The sequence below is a fragment of the Momordica charantia genome (genome assembly GCF_013281855.1).
Source record: "Momordica charantia cultivar OHB3-1 chromosome 8 unlocalized genomic scaffold, Mcharantia_2.0 BLBB01000008.1, whole genome shotgun sequence".
Taxonomy (NCBI): Eukaryota; Viridiplantae; Streptophyta; class Magnoliopsida; order Cucurbitales; family Cucurbitaceae; genus Momordica; species Momordica charantia.
Window position 1 is genome coordinate 34,525,480 of NW_028275166.1, and position 15,084 is coordinate 34,540,563.

At 35.0% G+C, this 15,084-nt stretch overlaps 3 protein-coding genes and 2 long non-coding RNA genes across 6 annotated transcripts; 3 read left to right on the forward strand and 2 right to left on the reverse strand.

Annotated features, from left to right (window-relative positions):
• Positions 1–984: 984 nt before the first annotated feature.
• Positions 985–4,374, reverse strand: LOC111024245 (uncharacterized). The gene is made up of 4 exons (XM_088127450.1): positions 2,764–4,374; positions 2,430–2,541; positions 1,580–1,756; positions 985–1,466 (listed from the first exon to the last, which is right to left on the reverse strand). The coding sequence occupies exons 1-4, from the start codon at positions 4,372–4,374 to the stop codon at positions 1,246–1,248; spliced, it is 2,121 nt and encodes a 706-aa protein (XP_087983576.1). The 3' UTR covers positions 985–1,245.
• Positions 1,249–1,978, forward strand: LOC148209950 (uncharacterized). The gene is made up of 2 exons (XR_015792796.1): positions 1,249–1,477; positions 1,569–1,978. It is a non-coding gene; the product is annotated as an uncharacterized LOC148209950 (long non-coding RNA).
• On the forward strand, positions 3,233–5,186 carry LOC148209951 (uncharacterized). The gene is made up of 2 exons (XR_015792795.1): positions 3,233–3,348; positions 3,495–5,186. It is a non-coding gene; the product is annotated as an uncharacterized LOC148209951 (long non-coding RNA).
• A 4,303-nt stretch (positions 5,187–9,489) lies between these two features.
• Positions 9,490–11,870, forward strand: LOC111024213 (rho guanine nucleotide exchange factor 8). Its single transcript, XM_088127451.1, has 7 exons — positions 9,490–9,739; positions 9,882–9,998; positions 10,079–10,227; positions 10,327–10,401; positions 10,509–10,778; positions 10,852–11,172; positions 11,448–11,870. Exons 1-7 carry the CDS (start codon positions 9,490–9,492, stop codon positions 11,868–11,870), a joined length of 1,605 nt encoding a protein of 534 aa, XP_087983577.1.
• An 895-nt stretch (positions 11,871–12,765) lies between these two features.
• Positions 12,766–14,989, reverse strand: LOC111024217 (uncharacterized). 2 transcript variants are annotated; one of them, XM_088127452.1, is made up of 4 exons: positions 14,755–14,989; positions 14,519–14,637; positions 13,217–13,262; positions 12,766–13,025 (listed from the first exon to the last, which is right to left on the reverse strand). In XM_088127452.1, exons 1-4 carry the CDS (start codon positions 14,913–14,915, stop codon positions 12,893–12,895), a joined length of 459 nt encoding a protein of 152 aa, XP_087983578.1. In that variant the 5' UTR covers positions 14,916–14,989; the 3' UTR covers positions 12,766–12,892. The 2 variants fall into 2 exon arrangements, with proteins under 2 accessions (XP_087983578.1, XP_022157551.1); XM_022301859.2 differs by lacking the exon at positions 13,217–13,262 and having other exon boundaries at positions 14,755–14,962.
• Positions 14,990–15,084: the final 95 nt, after the last annotated feature.

Consider the following 15,084-nt stretch of genomic DNA (forward strand, 5'->3'; position numbering starts at 1 on the left):
CCGATCTCAATTCCATCAAAATAAATGAAACATGTGTATGGACTAGAAGGAGACCAATAATTAATATGATCACAAGTCAGACAGACAATCGCTAATTGTCAACCGACTCAAGAAATGATGTTTAAGGATACAACCAACGAACAAAATCACATTATGTTAAGGCACCTAGGCACTCCTCGGACGAAGGGCGTCCCAAATACTTCAAACAGAAAACAACTCCAATGTCACCGAAGTGCAAATAAACATGTCATCCATCTCCATACTCGGGGATGCAGCTTCTACAAAGTTATCACCTTAAAAAAAAAAAAAAAAAATGGAGAGGCACTGTCACTGTGATGCCCCATTTGGACAATTGGACCTATAAAATCACATCCTCTCGCAAGCTGAGCATCGTGAAAAATCCTTATTCAATATCTTAGAGACCCACCCAAAGTTATTATTGTTTTTCTTTTTTTTAAGTTTTTATTTTGATTTTTAAAAACTATAACAAAACAAAAACAATATTTTTACTTCTAGACTTAATTTTCTAAAATATAAAACAAAAAACGAAATTGTTATTAAACCGCGTCTCAAAAATTCAATATATATTTTTAAAAATAAATTATTAATATTAATACCTATGCTGGAATAGATGTAAAAATAACTTGAAGTGAAAAATAAATTATAATTTCAATAATAAAATTTAATTAATACGAGAGTAGGAGTCCAAACATATAACTATAGTTTGATGTTTTTGCTATATATATAGTTAAGGAAATTGTAGTCACAAGTTTAGATAAAAAAGAAAAAAGATTCGAGTGAATTCTATATTAAGCCATATATATGTTTTTTTTCCCTCTCAGTATATATTCTCATTCCATATATTATCAATAAAAAAGTTGGAGGTTTGAATTTCTATCTCCACTTATTGTTGAGTATAAAAAAAAAATTTTATCATACCCTTCAAAATTTCTACGACAATAAGAGGTAAAAATATTTATCGAGTGAATTCATAATTGAATTGTATTGAAATTGATATTCAAAATAGGTTGTAGTTTTTATGACGAACCATACGACAATCTAACGATAAACAAATATTGATGGAAATTTTTTATTCGACTAGAAGGTAGTCAGTTTGGGTCTTGGTCTTGATGAAAAAATTAAAAGGAAAATTAAGAAAAAAAGTATAAACCTATTTTATTATACAATTTGATATAATATCTCAAAATTGAAAATAAGTGGAAGACGATGAAGAGGAGCAAAGGCTTAGGCGAAGACCTCTTGAATCAATGCTACCAATATTCTCTCTTCCAGATCTTCCACGACTTCCTCTGCTTCCTTCCTCGATTCTCGAACCCGCCACCACCAGCTAAAAGCGAAAATTCCATGGTTCCATTCATTCATTGTTCTGTAATTTCTCAAAGATTCCATGCCGTCACAGGCATTCGGCGGCGATTCCTCTGGCGAGATCCATGTTCTTGAACTCCCTGCGTTTGATGTTAGCAAATGACCGATTGATCTTTAAAAATTGGTTGATTAGATGAAATGAAACTAATGTAAGTAAGTTTATGGTTGCAAAATTGATGCAGAATGTTTGTACCATTCGCATTCAGATGGAAGAGCTCCTCCGCGCGATCGGCTGTCGGCGGATTGCTGGGAATCGGAGCTGTCGGGCCAGTTCCAGGTTCGGTAACTGATATTTCATGGTCTATGTACTTCGAGTTTTCTAGTGCGCGCCATGAGTGAATGGGAGAACTCTGGCTCTCGCTACAGTAGTCTGTAATGTGGAACAAAGAACTCATGAACATCTCGATCTCAACGAAAGCATGCAAATAAAATTAATTCACTTCTCAGACACTGAGAATGGGCAGATGAACATCAGCTATTAAAAATGTCCACATAAAACTAAAGGAACTTGATCCTTCTTTATTTAAATTTGAATCATCAATTGTATACTGCTGTCTGAAAATGGGGATGAATAAAATTGCTGTGTCATCGACATCATTATTTGTAATTTTACTCCTCTTCATCAATGATGAACTTATCCCACTCTATTATGCACGAAAATAATAAAGATTGCAAGTTGTATCAATTATTAGAATTTATTCTGGTGACATGGGATGAAAATTTTGTTCGAATATGATGTTCATTTTTTACTTTACAATATTTATGCTAGTTTTAGTTTGTCCACTTTCCATCAATAATCTTATTGAGTTTCCTCCCTGCGAATTTTCAACTTTTGACATTTTTTTGTTATTGTAGTTGTAGATACTTTCAGACCATTTTAAAATAAAAAAATATATATATCTAAGTTTTTTAGGTTCATATAATAAAATATCATGACTCATGAGATTTTAGTTCAGATCTTAGTTCGACTTGCACTAGTAATCGTGGCAAAATTTTCAGTCTTCTGCTACTTCTGTTCTAGTTAATTCAGTTAGGAGATTTACCACATGTCTGAGGTCTGGAGCTACCAGATTTCTCCTTCATGTCAAGTGAAGAGGCTGGGCAATATGTTTGAAAAGGCTTCTTAATATCGCTTTTGCCCCCATGGGTAGTGGCCTGCAGAAAGAAATCCTCATTAATTTTTGGCTATTTTCACATGCCACAGTTCTCTTCCTCGTCTCTGATCAAATTTTCCGAGCTAGTAACTAATAAATTTCAGCATGCATGCCTCAGTATCTTCTTCCCAGATAATAAGAACAGGAATAAGAAAATGGCATATGACAGCATGGGAAGATAAGAAAGTTAGGAAGTGTTCATGATGTAATTGCACGGACTTACCTCTGATGTCTCTACTGCAACCTCATTGATGACCTTTTCTGTAATTGCTTGATTCGTGCTGAATCGGCTGCAGCCAGAGGTAGTGTCTGATGTAGGAGTAGAGTCCTGAGGGATATGTTCCTCCATGGCATTTGGTACGAATTGAAACTTGCTAGGGGATCCCTGTCCTTGATCTGGAAATTTTGGCACAATCTTAGCTTGCGAAAGTTGATTTTTCCTGGCTACAATCTCTTTCTGTGGTTCAAGAACTTTCTTATCAATTGCTTCTTTCCTTTTTTTGGACTTAATAACACTAATACATTCTTTTGGTTTCCAATGATATTCTTTTGGGTTCTGAGCTTCTTTTCTGTGATTGATCATTGAGATTGCAGTCTGTTCTGCCCCTATTGATCCAAGCACTTTTTTGGAGCTCAAAGTGTCTACTTTATTGTCATTCTTTTGCTGATGATGCCTTTCTTTCATTTTCAGTTTCGTGAACTTCTTCTTGTTCAAAGCTTCATCTTCCTCAAATACCCGTGCTTGGCATTCCTCCAGCTCAACCTGTGAAACACGCCGTGGTTTTAGAAGTACAATTGGTGGGGCAGTGTGAGTTGACTCTTCTCTTGAACGGGTGTAGCTGGAATAGTTGAAATAGCCGTTCACTTCCTTTGCAGAATGTTTAAGAACGCCTTTGAATTGCTGGGTATCGAGATTTGACTCTGAGGTTCTGTTTGCTATCTTGTGTGTAACAGACTTCGGCTTCTTTGTCTCAGCCGTCTCCATGCTGAACTCAGGCCTCCAGTGATCTGAAATCTTCTCACCCAGTAGAGTTTCATGCATTTGCTTTGATTGAAATTCTAGACCCATTAGCTTTGCGATCAGATTTTTGCCATTTCCCTTCTTTGGTGTGTTTTCAGCTGCGTTATAAATAATTGAAGATTGGCTAGAGCTCGTGGATACAAAATCTGAAGCCGAGTTTGTACTGCTTTCAGGAAAACTGATTCTTTCAGCAATGTCTGTTGTATTGGGAAAGTGGAGTTGTCTTGCAAGTCGATCTCGGATCATCGTCTTGAGTTCCTCAGCACCATCTCCATAAGAATAATCAGCTGAAAGCCGAGGTTTTTGAAATTCATTTCGGTCAAATGATGATCTCTCCATGCCCATATTTCCAGTTGCTCTTCTCTCTATTCGTTCATTTTTCTTCACCTGATTCATATACCTTGAAGCTTCCTGCAATTTTCCTAGAATGACCAAGGACTGCTGCAAATCAAGAGCTCCTTCAAACAAATCTCTTGCAATTTGTTCAGACTGTCTATCATATTTCATCCCGTTCGACCACAAATCGATTGTCCGATTCAGCTTCTGAGCTCCTCTGGACACTTCCATGAGTTGAGAAGACGATGAAGTATCAAACTCACCTACGACCTCTTTGATGGCTGTTCCCTCTCTCCGTAACTTACAGTCCGAAAATTCGTAAAAATTCTTCCTAGCTGTTCGGCCTTTGATCCGTTTCTCCATTTCCGATGGATGAACGTTCTTTTTCCTGACTGTGCTCTTATCAACTATGCCTTTCGGATCGTTACAAGTAAGAAATGATTTGTAAATTCTCGATCTTAGACTGTCCTGATGCATATCTTATTGATTGAGATCTTATATACATTGGCAGAGCATAATCAAATGCTAATGCTAGTGATGTTCCACAAACCATTTCCAAGTTTCCAATAATTCCTACATAACTCTTGCATGGTTTTGGATGTCATACAATAATTTCAGGCTCTCAAGAGAAAGCTTGGACCTGTTTGGCTCTGTACAAAGGAAAAATCCAGGAAAATTAATGGTCATTTTCTCATCTCCATCACTCGTCCAAGACCGAAATCAAGAGGAAACAGAGTAGTCGAATCGTCTAAAAGAAGTTTGAGAGAGATGTTACCTGCAAAGGAAGTGAGAGGACACGAAACGAAGTGCCCGGAGCAGAGCAGAGCAGTTGCTGGCTTAGACTTGTGAACAGAGAAAGAGTGAGGTTTGTTTCAATTAGTTTCCTGAGGATTCTATGGAACCAAAAAGATTCTTAGGGAAAAATGAAACTGCCATTAATGGCAGCTCTTGATTTGTTGGGTGGTAGCCATTTTCAAGAGTACTGTTGAAGCAAAACCTGTTATGATCAGTAAAAGCAAGAAAAAGCTGAAGCTTCACAGAAGGGAAACTGGCTTCAAGTCATGTTGGTTGGATTTATTCATTACATCACCATTTCTTATAAATCTGTTTGAGAATGTTTGGGCCATTTTTAGCCAACAACTATTTTAGAAACTCAAAATAGAAAACCAATAATTTCATGGGTTTCTCTTCTCTTACCAGAAGAGAAAAATTGTAAATCAAGAATTCAATTCCTTTCACAATTAATGATTCATGTGCATATTAAATAAAGGGAATCATTCCATCTCTGATCTTAAAGGGTCTATTTTTAAATCTAAACTCCAAATAAACGGTTGATTTTATGGATTTGATTTCAGTTGATAAGTGATATTAAACACAATAATTACTTTTTAAAATTAATTTAGATTTAAAAACATTTTTGGTCCATATACTTTCATGAACAATTTAGTGATTGAGTTTTAGTTTGTAACGACTTAATCATTTTATTTTTAAATTGGTAACAGTTTAGTTTTTGTAATTTAAAATCTAAAAGGGTAAATAAATGTGGGAATCAAATGTTTTTAAATTATAAATATTAAATTACTATATAATAAAAATCAACACTTAAAAGTTTATTTTTTTGTTGAGATCACCTATATGGTAAACTATAGGGACTAAATTGGTACATGCTAAATTTAGAGACTGATTATAAATTTGAGACTAAATTGTTACAAATCTAAAAGTACCTAAACTAAATTGTTATCATTTAAGTATAGAGATTAAATTGTTACTTCAAATGAAAAAAAAGAATTGAAAAATAATTTTTAACCATTAATTTATTGTCTGTAATTAATTGAACGAGCTCCATGTTTAAATGCATTCACATGATTCTTGCAAGGTATGGCATGGCATAGCGAAGTGGTGTTTTTTATATTGCTTTTGTTGCCTCTCATAAATGAATTTAAATTTTCACCGCTTTTTCTCTTGGCCTTTAGACGACATTCAATTTAAATTTAAAGTTAGTCTTAAAACTTGAGATTTCCATTCTAATTATCATTAAGCCAAACTCTATATTTATAGCATCAATAAAAAAAATAATGATAATACGGAATCATTACAAATATAATGGTTTTTCTTTCTTTTTTTCAACTTGAATATAGTTATTAAAATATATATTTTGTTGTACTAAAAATAAATTATATTTATTTTACATTATTTCAAAATTTCAAATTGGCTATATTTATATATCTGAGATCTTGTGTTTAAATAATACTATCATTTCGTATTTTTACAATATTTATTTGGCACCAATTATTTTTTAACCCTCATCTAAATTCGATATATTAAATCCCAAGTAATGTTTTTTAATTTTAATTTTAAAAATAATTTGATCACATGTTTCATCTCTATTATTCCCAAATAATAAGTGAATTTTAATAAATATGGAAACAATAAAAGAAAAGTGGTTTGAATCTTCGTTTTTTTCCTCAACAAAAATTATAATTTGGAATAAATAATTATCGTGTCTCTTCTCTAAATAAAAAGGAAACTGTACCAAGATAAATTATCACCATGGGCCCCCCAACATGGGGCTGCATTTTTACTTCGGCCACAGGTTTTTGGTCCATCTTTCACTTCAGGCTTGAGTATAAAATTGGGCTTCCTCCTTGGGCCGGCCTTCTCCTATTCTCGGTCCATCTTTTTACCTCGAGTTTGAATGCAAAAAATTGACTCCATACTTGGGCCGGCCTTTTCCTATAAGATAATATCCCAACCTGGGATTTACCTCAGGTTTGAATGAACACATTTGGGCCATAATATGTATAATTCTGGGCTTAATAATTGGGTCAGCCTTTTCCTATAAGATAATCCCAGCTTGGGCCATATTTTGTCCGTCCAACTTCCACCTCATGATTTAATGTACAAATTTGGGGTTCGTTATTGGGCCGAACCTTTCCCATCATCCATAGATTGATCCCCGTCTTTTTGGTCCAGCTTTCACTTCGGGCTTGAATGTATCATACTTAGGCATGCCTTTTCCTGTACAATAATCCCAACTTGGGCCCTATTCTTTCGGTTCATCTTTCACTTTGGGCCTGGGCTTCATATTTGGTTTGGTCATCAACAGCTTGGGACACATTTGGACTTCATACTTGGGCCGACATTTTCCTATAAGATGGACCCTTCAAAATTGGGCTCCATACTTGGGCCAACCTTTTCTTATAGTCGGGCTTCATTCATTGCGCTTGAATGTATGAATTTGAGCTTCATAATTGGGCTGGCCTTTTCTTTTAAGATAATCCAAGTTTGGGCCACTATTCTTTTCTTTCATCTATTTCCTCGGGCTTGAATGTACATATTTGGGCGATATTTTTAGGATCCATCTTTTACCTCGTATTGGAATACACAAAATTGGGCTTCATAATGGGCAAGCCGTTTCTTAAAAGATGGACCAAAGAATACGGCCCAATTAATGGAGGTGAATGTACGAATTTGGGCTTCTTAATCTTGAGAAAGTTCAAATTAATGGAGGTGGAAGGGCACTTCTGGATTTTTTTATAAGATATTCTTGTTTGGGAATGTATTCAAACCAAAATTTATTTTTTTAAACCAAAAAATTAAGTCGTGTAATAATACTTTAGAAAAAACATTTATTTCACTAAATCTAACATAAGTGGTTAATTTGCTTTACATATTATTACTATATTTGAATCATGAATGATTGTTCATTCTATTTAGTAATTATTGAAATCATTATATCAAGTACAGTTAAACAAATTATGAAGAATTCTTTAGTGGTTTTTATTATTTTCGTAATTTTAAGAAATTAATTTTTATTTTTTAAATAAGCATATTTACAATTTTTTTTAACAAGCATATTTACAATTTACCTTTAATTTTTTAGAATTATAAAATTAGTCAAATGAGAGATAAACGCTTGTTCTCTTTGGTCTTGCTTTTACACATAACACAGACGTGCAAATGAGTGGAAGTACACGTTTGATTTTGGTTGACGGTAATAAATGGAGAAAGGAAAAAAAAAACTTTATTTCCATGTTCAACATCTAGCATGATTATACACTTCATAAAAAAAAAAAAAGACATTTAGCATATTAAACTTAGTATGATTGTTTATTTGTAAACAATGTAAAAACTTTAAATACATATTTCAAATCTCATGCTTACAAACCAATTAATTAAAAGCAACTTAAATCGATTATCATTTCAAGCCGTTCAAATTTCAGGCATTATATTTTCATACTATTATTCATTCTCACTCTTGACACTTGGAACTTGGAAGTTATTTGGCAACTTATTCTACAAAATAGTTTTCAAAATAAATTGAATAAGTTTAGTTATTCCCATAACTATATAAATGAAAATAATTTGTTAAGTTATTCGCCAAACCTATATTCACCGATTTTTTTCTTCTTAAAACAACTTTGAAACATCCCTTAAATATTCCCTAATCTCTCATGCTCCCTATAACTGTTCCAAACAACATATGCTGCAGTTTTGCCTTCTATATAACTTGAAATTTTAAATCATTTTTTTAGTGAAAGTAAAATATATATATATATATATAAATGGCTTCTCTCATTGGGAATGGGCATGGCCAGCTGGGTCAGCCAAGAACAGTCTGTTTTGGACTTTATAAAGTCTTTCTAGATTTGATTCTATTGAGCAATTAAGTCTTAAAAATGTCGATAAAAATGAAAATATGATAATACCTTATAGCCTTCAAGAGATATACCATACCTATCTCAAAAAGTGATAATTGTCGTAAGTTTATAATCGCATTAATAGATAACCTTTATTATTTTGTGTTGTGTCAAGGGATTGAAGTTAATGTACTTAATTCATATAAAACATATTCCTATGAAAATAAAGCATTTATTGACAATAATACACATATATTAATCCCAAAACCTACCCAGGAGACAAATATTTAACCATGCAGGCTCTCTATTTACTTTATTTAGTTGTTTGGTGGGCTTTATGGTATTGTTGAAGGGAAGAAGTTGACCGTTTTGAAAACCAAGGTAAAAAAAAATTGACTGTTTTGAGAATCAATAACAAAAATAGTAAAGGGGACTACTGGAAAAAGGAAATTTTTCTATATACAAGAAAAAAGCAGCCACTGAAAATAAAGAAGGTCAACAGTTATACTTTGTTCTTTAGAGAGAGAAGGAGAGAGAAAAAGGGAATGTGGTAGTTGTGCTTGAATGTCTCTCCCTGGTTTGTTTCCAGCTTTGATCTCCCAACCATTAAATTAAAAAAGAAAAGCTCAACAAAATTAGCAGCCTTTATTTCATACACTTTTCTACTCCCAACCTTTAAACTATTCCTTTCTAAGACATGCACCCCATGATCTATTGCACCAAATAACACAAAATTTTGAAGGAACAAAACAAAACCAAAAATTTATTCTCTCTCTGCTTCTCTCTTTCACTCTTCCCTTCAGATTAAGCATCACAGAGCCAGAACACAATAGCCTTCTAATTCAGAGGAAAAAAGGAATAACTCTCCATCTCTTGGTTTGCTTCAATTCATCAAGACATCTTGTTGTTATCAGAAGCATAATCAGTAAGCAAAGGTTGTATTCTATTCACGATGGTTCGAGCACTTATCCAGCAACCGAATGTGCAGCAGTCGAGATCATTCCAGCTCAAAAGGACGGTAGAGCTTCCTGGGAGACAAACACATAGTTTGATTTTGGAGAGTGGGCAAGATGGGCATGGTTCGACAGATTCTTTGGAACCCCAACGAATTGGATGGGCGTTGAATGATGACCAAGGTCCCGTCTCGTGCTTGGATGGAGCTGGAATCCGAGCAAGAGGTGCCCGAAGCCAACCTAACTCAGGTAAAATCACAACATTCCTCTGCCTTGTTCATCTAATTGGCTGGCAGGAAAAGTTTTCCCTATCTTCTCATACCATTTTGGGTTACCCAGATGGAATTTAATCCCGATGATTCTTGACAAATATATGGTTTCTGGTGTTCAGATTTGGAATTGATGAAGGCAAAGTTCGCTAAATTGCTTTTGGGTGAGGATATGTCAGGAGGTGGAAAGGGTGTTTCTTCTGCTCTGGCTTTGTCCAATGCCATAACAAACCTAGCAGGTGACTTTTTTCCCATGTCCTGATAATCTCTACTCTTATATGCCTATTTTGATTCATATTGATCAGAGAAAACGTTGCAGCTTCTACTTTTGCGGATCACAAGCTGGAGGCATTGTCTGCAGGGAAGAAAACGAGATGGAGAAGAGAAATAGAATGGTTTTTATCCATAACCGATCACATTGTCGAATTTGTCCCTTCAAAACAGAAAAAGGATGGAATAGACATGGAGGTCCTCCTCCTCTCCCTAACCTCCCCCCCCCCCCCCCCCCCCCCCCCCCCCCCTCCCTCTCTGTGTGATCTAAAGAATTGCTTGTCTTTCTATCTACAGATCATGGTGACCTTACAAAGGAAAGATTTGCTCATGAACATTCCAGCACTTAAAAAACTGGATACCATGTTAATTGTAAGTAGTATCTTCACCAGTTTTCAGTTGTAACATCAAGAAGGTCCACATTTTTCCAAGGACATAGAGAGAGATTTATTATCCTTACCTTGAGTTCCTGACTACAGGGCTACCTGGATCAATTTAGTAAACAAGCTGAATTCTGGTACGTATCACGAGATGACGAATCAGCTAAAAGCGATACACAGAGGAATGGTGATAAATGGTGGCTACCAGCAGTTAAGGTACCACCAAATGGGCTATCAGATGGTACTCGAAAATGGCTGCTGTTCCAGAGGGACTCTGTGAACCAAATTTTAAAAGCAGCCATGGCTATAAATGCTCAAGTGTTGACAGAAATGGAAGTACCTGAAAGCTACATTGAATCTCTCCCTAAGGTATGGAAAAACTTCTGATGATTGGTTGTATGAATGTTGAAACTTGAGCTGATTTTCAATCTCTCTCTTGTAGAATGGAAAAACAAGCTTGGGTGATTCAATCTACAGGAGCATAACAGATGATTATTTTAACACTGAGCAATTCCTAAAATCAATGGACTTGTCCACAGAGCACAAAGTGCTTGATCTGAAAAACAGGATTGAGGCCTCAATTGTGATATGGAAGAGGAAGATGCATCAAAAGGATGGAAAGTCCTCATGGGGTTCGGCAGTGAGCTTTGAGAAAAGAGAGCTTTTTGAGGAGAGGGTAGAGAGCATCTTGTTTTTACTGAAACAATATTTCCCAGGGATTTCTCAATCTGCTCTTGATGTATCCAAAATCCAACATAACAAGGTAAGAGCAAGACTTTGCTAAGTTTGTCTTCGCTATCTTATGCCTCATAGATTGAGAAAGGATCAAGTATCAGCTAATCAAACCATTCACTCATTCTAGATGGTTAAGATAAAATTGAGTTGACTAATTACTACATTCAAAATTTTAAAAATATTGAAATAATTGCACTGATTTCTCAATAGTTTTAGCTTTTTATAACAAGACAACATCCAGATACCTAAAATGTCTGATACATTAGCAATCCATTAATCTTCATCTGTTCTAATTGTTCACAGGATGTGGGACAAGCAATCCTAGAGAGTTATTCAAGGGTAATAGAAAGCTTGGCTTTTAATATGATGTCTAGGATTGAGGATGTCCTTTATGCAGACACCATGGTTCGAGAATCAAAGATGGAAGAGTCCTTTGAGAACCTTTCTGATACAGACAAATTGAGTTCTGATGAGAATTTTGTGGATAAAACAGGTTCTAATGAGAATGACTCTGCAGCTTCAAAGACACTCTTGGATTTCATGGGTTGGAATATTAACAGAGGAAGTTTCTATATCAGGTCATTGGTCACGAAGGAGAACTACAATAAAGAAGAAGACGACAAACTTATGAGCAAACCTGCTAGCTTTGTGACAGCAAAGAGATTTTCTTACTTAGAGAAGCTTGAGAGTTTAAGTGCTTTAAGAAGTCCCACAGCTCGCCATTAATCAAAAGGTAGTGTATCTACAGGAGAGAGATAGGGGGATCAGAAAGAAGAACGTAAGAAGGAAATGGAAAGGCTATAGAGGAACATAGCGTGAGATTTTGAACTTTCATCCAATGTAAATATTCAGACCCATGTAGGATTCTGTTGAGTAACCTATTCTTTTGTAGGGCTTCCTTCCTGCAAAGGAAAGAGAAGTTTTTTCAACCTTGGGGTTTGAAACATTTGCAATGTACATTTTTATAGCTGTATTAACACCAAGCTAATCTAACATCATCATTTCTATCAGTTTCTTATCTGTGGCCCTTTTTCCTAGCAATCGGGTATATTCTCAGTTCTCACCTTAATTTGTTTTCCAATATTCCAATAGTAAATTCTTTTGTAACTACAACCCCTCCATATTTTTGAACAACTGGAAAGCCTTTGTATAGGTCTTTTGGGTGGGGTTCCCTCTTCCCTAGCCCTTATTTTGTCTTATGTACAAGTTTCTTATTAAAAAAAATATATAAACTCTTGATAAAAAAAATATTGAAAAATGAACATAATGATATAATCTCGTAGGGATTTGGTACTTGACACTTTATGAACTCCTGATAAAAACCCTTAAATTGGCTCCATATATATCACTGCATTTCTGCTGCAATTCATTGGTGTTTTTATGCAGTTGAATTCTTACTCTGAGCTTTGCTCAAGTTAGTTTCCACTATTTCAAGAGTTTGCTACAACTTCAATAGAGCTTGTCTGGGAGAATTATAAAATTCGAGGCATGCATGGGAAATCATCTAATTATAAAATTCAGTATGTCAGCATGCCCTTTCAAACAATAACAACTCCAACAATCATCATAGTGGTTGGTCAATCTCTAGCGACACAAACCTATTATATATGTTAGTTAAAGATGCCAGAAAATATCTATTGGATTCACTTAATGAATGTTTCGGAGCAAAATGTTTATCATAAAACACATTTATCGTTACAAGCTGAAATTTAACTTAAAACCTAATCCAGCTTTCAGGACAAAAGAAATTAAAGGCAATAATTGAGGTTTATATTCTTGTCTGAAGCTAAAAGTAAAAGGAAACCCCAATTTTTCAGTAACCAGAGAACTGTTGAGAACAACTTACTGCAATGCAAAACCGTCATAAAGGCATCGAAATACCTGCAGTATAGACAAAACAGCATCAGAGATTATTCTCTAGTAAATAGATTGCCGTGCATAACTATCAACTTCCATTTATAACTTTTCTCCTATAAATGAAATTAACAAAAGTTAATGTCAGAACACATTTATAACTACTTATCATGTAATCATCTCATTGAGGAAAAAGTAATCACTCTACACCGCCTTACAAAGATTGGCAATATAGCATCAGCCCACATTGATTTAGCCTTGTTTCTGAAATTCAAACCTAGCAGCATCAGAAGTACAAAACCCTCGGCTTTTGGAAGTGTTACCCAAGTTAAATAACTTAAATTAGAAAAACTGAACATCAATCCCTGATTTTCCCTGTGAACTAGCAGAGAATGAATGAGTGGCCATTATCATCCTAGCCAACCAAACAAAACATACATTATGAGAGCTCAGGTGCAAGAGGGGCAATGAAGAACGATGCAACCAACTTCTAAACGTCAGAAGTTAGTCATGACTACTCTTTTACAATGAACAAAATCTATCAGATAGGTTACTTTCTTCAGGTAGCTTTATTGTTTGTCACTATGAGATGTGACCACGTTTCTTTTTTTCCTTAAAGAAAATAAATAAAAGAAAGTATTTATTCAAGAGAAAGTTTACATAAAAAGGGGATGAAGAAATCCTCTCGATTAGCCAAAAGTTTGAAAAATTAAAACTTTCCTGTTAACCTATATACAAAAAGAATAATAATTACAGAAACTCTTGGAACCAAAAAAATGGTTCCATCAAATGCCTCTTGCAAAGTGAAGAAAAGGTACTCGAAAGTTCAACCATTGTGATGATAATAGATAGAAAAAAAAAATGATGCAATGACATTACAATCGATAAATGATTTTGAAGGTTTCTTGACACTTCATATAAATTCAAAATCAGAAAAATATTCTTGCATCAGTTAAGAAAACTTTGAAGCTTGGTGATAAATTAGAAGAGTCAATACGGAAAAATAAGCTACCGCAGTTAAGTAATGTTGTTGAAAAACTAGATTAATGCTAAAATTCTGCTAAACCAGATTATGGCCAGTTCATAACTTCAGTTCGAATACTAAGTTGGTTGATCATTCAGCTTATTTCCTTCGTGTATCAGTCAGACTGATGTCTTTCTTCTATCATTTTCACCTATATCATTCTGATCACAATTCAAAGGTGGCAGTTCTAGTAGTACAGGCAAGCAGCAACATTGCCATCTATCCAAATATCAATATGTTGACCAATTCAATCGTAGTGGAATTTCGTAAAACACATGTACAGAGCCTGATCCGAACTATGACCAAATTGTAAAAGTCATAAAAACTCTTGACAGTTTTTTGAAAAATAATATCTGTTAACTGTGAACAGACAAACGGATATTCATCCTCCATTCCATTCTCAGCTAGCAACATTCCACGAGCAAATACAATAATAAAGAATCATCAGCATTCACAAAAACCAAGTGCAAGAAGCATAAACTTATGCAAAACATACCCTGAGGAACCAAACCCCATCCTCGAGATTCAATGGTCAGGCTCGAAATCAATCTTGCCGCAGCTATGGCGCTGTGCAACGGCATCAGTGACCCCTGGCTACTCAACTCCAGTGGTAACCTAATGAAAAAATCTATTCCACCGTGAAGAATTGAACCACATTTCTTTATGTGACCTAATGATAATTTGCTGAAACAACGAATGGGAATGGAAATGGAGAGAATAAACGAGTCTCACCGCGAAGTACAAGAAATACGCGATGTAGAAGCTGCGGAGGGCTTAGATTGACAACTTGATTTCAATGGAGATGGCTCGGAAGACGGAAACTTTTTCTTGAGTTTGGGAGCGAGAGAGTGCAATCGAGATGATAACCGGGAGACTGCCTTTAAGGACGCCATTGAAGACTTCCTTCGACTAAGCTTGAACTGTAAAATGCTTCCAATATTTAGGAGGGTTTTATTGGACTCTTTAACGTCGTCGTTTTGATCTGGTAGAGAATTTTCGTGAGCTTGTGTGTCCATGTAAACTTTAATATTTACATATAACTTTCATCCCTCGGCACTCGTC